At 42.3% G+C, this 3,524-nt stretch overlaps 1 protein-coding gene across 1 annotated transcript in view; it reads left to right on the forward strand.

Moving 5' to 3' along the window:
- The window catches only part of apbb3 (amyloid beta (A4) precursor protein-binding, family B, member 3), a 14,535-nt gene that overhangs the window by 6,983 nt on the left and 4,028 nt on the right, over positions 1-3,524 (forward strand). Inside the window, exons 4-6 of the mRNA XM_037688180.1 lie at positions 838-886; positions 1,154-1,303; positions 1,510-1,637. Coding sequence (XP_037544108.1) covers positions 838-886; positions 1,154-1,303; positions 1,510-1,637 — 327 coding nt within the window. The remainder of the gene's footprint in view (positions 1-837; positions 887-1,153; positions 1,304-1,509; positions 1,638-3,524) is intronic.

The following is a 3,524-nucleotide window of genomic DNA, read 5'->3' on the forward strand; positions in this document are numbered from 1 at the left end:
AATTGTCATGTGGACCTCTGAAGGTATTGTGTGGATTTCTGAAGGTGTCATGTGGACCTCTGAAGTTGTCATGTAGACCTCTGAAGGTGTCATGTGGACCTGTGAAGGTGTCATTTGGAACTTTGAAGGAGTCATGTGGACATGTGAAGGTGTCATGTGGACATGAAAAAGTGTCATGTGGACCTCTGAAATTGTCATATGTACCTCTGAAGAGATGAGTGGACGTGTGGACGTCTGAAGGTGTCATGTGGACGTCTGAAGGTGTCATGTGGACGTCTGAAGGTGTCATGTGGACGTCTGAAGGTGTCATGTGGTATTTGGCTCTGACCTTCATGCAGCAGATTCTCTGTCTCCTGCATTAAGGTAAATGTGATTCTTGGGTTCTGACACCTTTCTGTGACAACCAGCACCTTATAGATGCTCTTCAAACTACAGTTGCTCCTCTATAAGATCAGAACAATACATCCTTTGATCCCCATGTCCATCCATGACTCCAGGTCCTCAACGATCCTGTCTTGGGTTCTCTGGTTTTCTTGTCATGGATCAGTTTTTCTGACTTCTGCACTAAGAACATCCCACGGAGCTTCATTGTGAAGAAGTTCTGATCCAGCTGAACAACACTTATTCCTGTAAACCAGTTAGTTTTTTCCTAAATAACAAATATTTGTACAATATTAAACTGTTTTACTGACGTCCCCAGTTTTACGTTTTCAGACTGTAACTCACTGTCACACACCTGTTCTTGTTTTTATGTAAAATGAGAACTCCACATGGTTACAGTCATTATGAGGACATTTTTAGGGTTAGTGTTTTATTATCAATTTATTCCCCCTTCAGCTCTTCTTGGGACGAGGATTATTTTACCACCCATGACCCTGATGCAAAGGTGAGACAGCACTATTACACAACTTCCTTTTTTTCCACATCAGGTTGTATAATTTGATGCATGTGGGGTTGTGGTAATTTACAAATGTTGTAACATTTGCTGCAATAAAACAGTGATGCTGTTGAAATTGAAAATTAAATTAATGAAACTCTGTCAGGAAAAGTGTCCTCTTCATCAAGATTTATTTTGGTAGTTTATTCTGCTCTAATCTCTGTCTCTGTCCAGCAGTTTTATGGAGCTGTAATCTGTTTTAATCTCTGTTTGCAGTGTTTCGCCGTGCGCTCTCTCGGCTGGCTGCAGGTGGAGGAGGAGGACCTGTCCCCTGGTCGGAGCAGCCTTGCCGTCAGCAACGTCATCCAGCAGCTGTCTCACTGCAGCAGCCCTGAGCAGAGAGACAGGTCGGGAGCGTGGGGGGAGGTGAGAGTCCTCTGCTGCCACCTGTGGGTTAGGGTCTGCACTTCAGGCACAGCAATGTAGATTATCAAAGTGACTAGTTATTATATAACATAAATTCAGTTAAAAACTACTTCCTGTTTTTAATTTATTAAACATATTTGATCACATGGGCAAATCACAAACTAGAAAAACAGACATGTATTTATTTATTGTTGTTTTGTCTACAGGGTCAGGAGATGATGCTGGTTTTGAAGAAAGACACTTTGACCTTGTTGGACCCATTAGACCACACCCCACTGCACTGTCAACCAATTATCAATATACGTGTGTGGGGGGTGGGCTGCAACAATGGGAGGTGAGCCAATCACAAAGCTTCCTAGGCCCCATTTACCCCGACACGGCGGGGGGAAATGTAGGCTTTTTCAGATGTTGATTCAAGGAAAAAATCCACATTGATATGGAGTGCATTCACTGTTTACATGTAACTGTATGCCCCCCCCCCCCCCCCCAAGTCTGTTGTAGTTGCCATGCCAGGTTATTAGCTGGTGATGTGAATTTTGTACATTCACCTAATGTGCATGCATGCTGCGTGGGAAAGCTGTCTGTAAGGACTTTCCTCTGAGCTTAAAGCCCAGTAACAACAAAACTTAAAGCTGGATTTTGGATAAGAGTCGACGGATTTGATGCCAATCGGACCGCTTGTCCAACAGCTCCACACCGGTCGCTGAGCGGACCGGCACTGATGAGAATGATGTCGGGCTTCCTACTCTGGTGGTAATCAGCAGCCGTCGAGCAATGCTACAGCAGGTAAATCTACGTTCTTGATAATGTTTGCTTGTGTTTACTTCAGTTACACAACAACCAACCGAGTTTTTATTTTTGTTTTTCCTGCGAGGAGAAGCTGCTCTCCCACCAGAGAGACCAGTTCCGAAAGAGAGCATACACCTTGGCAGTGCAGGAGGGTGTCGAAGAGAGAAGTTGGAGCAACTGTTCACTTAATAAAATTCCCCTCAATTCTTTTTTCCAGTCCTTTCAATGTTTTAAGTTACATTAAGAAAACGAGTGACAGCCTGAACAAGCCAGATAAACAACATGGGGCCAGTATCCAGGATGACAACAGAGCGGAAGAGTCCAGTTCATTAATGTAGTTTATAGTTTGAGTTAATGTGCGTTGAATAATGTTCACTTTTCTTATCAGTGTTTGTGTGACATACAGTTTGTGATATTAAATAAATAAATGAAAATTAAACCTGATGTCTTCATTTTCAACTTGAAATACATGCAATATGTTTCACATTATCATCAACAAAGTTTAAATGGCATAACTTGAATTACATAATGTCCAGATAGTGTCATTTAGCTCAGATAGTTTCATTATATATCCCACCACTAACAGAAATACTATTATTGTTACTGTTATTATTATTTAGTACATTATGTATGTTACTCCAGCACGACGCGTGAAATATACGCCTGCCTTGACAGGCTTGTTAGCGATTTTTAACTTGATCTGACCGGCATCTCTTCCCAGCACAGATGTCGGTCACAGCACCTACATTCTGGCATAGATTAATTACGAGACCCAAAATATATTCCTTAGATGGAGAACTTTACTATTTTGATATAGTACTATATAAATAAACTGAATTGAATTGAATATATTCCATCAGTCATAGCACAGAAAACAGTATGTTTACTACGACGCCATTGCTGTTGATAGAAATATGCTGTTGGTCTGTGCATGCGTGAAACATACACCTGTAGTGTGCATGTGCCTTCACAGTTCTGCGGGACTTTTGACACCTCTGCGAGAGGCCACCAGAAAACCTCCACTCTGAGACCTGGGTTGAAAAACACCCCGTGAGGGCGGGGGGCTATTGTTGTTTAAATGAACAGCTGAACCGCAGAGAGAAAGGTGCGGTTTCACTAAAAATATGTGTCGTGTAAATGGCCCCTTACGGTCAGCCAATCACAGAGCATCTTACTGTCAGCCAATCACAAAGTATCTTACTGTCAGCCAATCAGAAAGTATCTTACGGTCAGCCAATCACAGAGCATCTTATGGTCAGCCAGTCACAAAGTATCTTTCTGTCAGCCAATCACAGAGCATCTTACTGTCAACCAATCACAAAGTATCTTACGGTCAGCCAATCACAAAGTATCTCACGGTCAGCCAATCACAAAGTATCTCACGGTCAGCCAATCACAAAGTATCTCACTGTCAGCCAATCACAAAGTATCT

This window comes from Nematolebias whitei, chromosome 14 (assembly GCF_014905685.2).
Source record: "Nematolebias whitei isolate Nwh7 chromosome 14, NemWhi1, whole genome shotgun sequence".
In the NCBI taxonomy this organism is placed as follows: domain Eukaryota; kingdom Metazoa; phylum Chordata; class Actinopteri; order Cyprinodontiformes; family Rivulidae; genus Nematolebias; species Nematolebias whitei.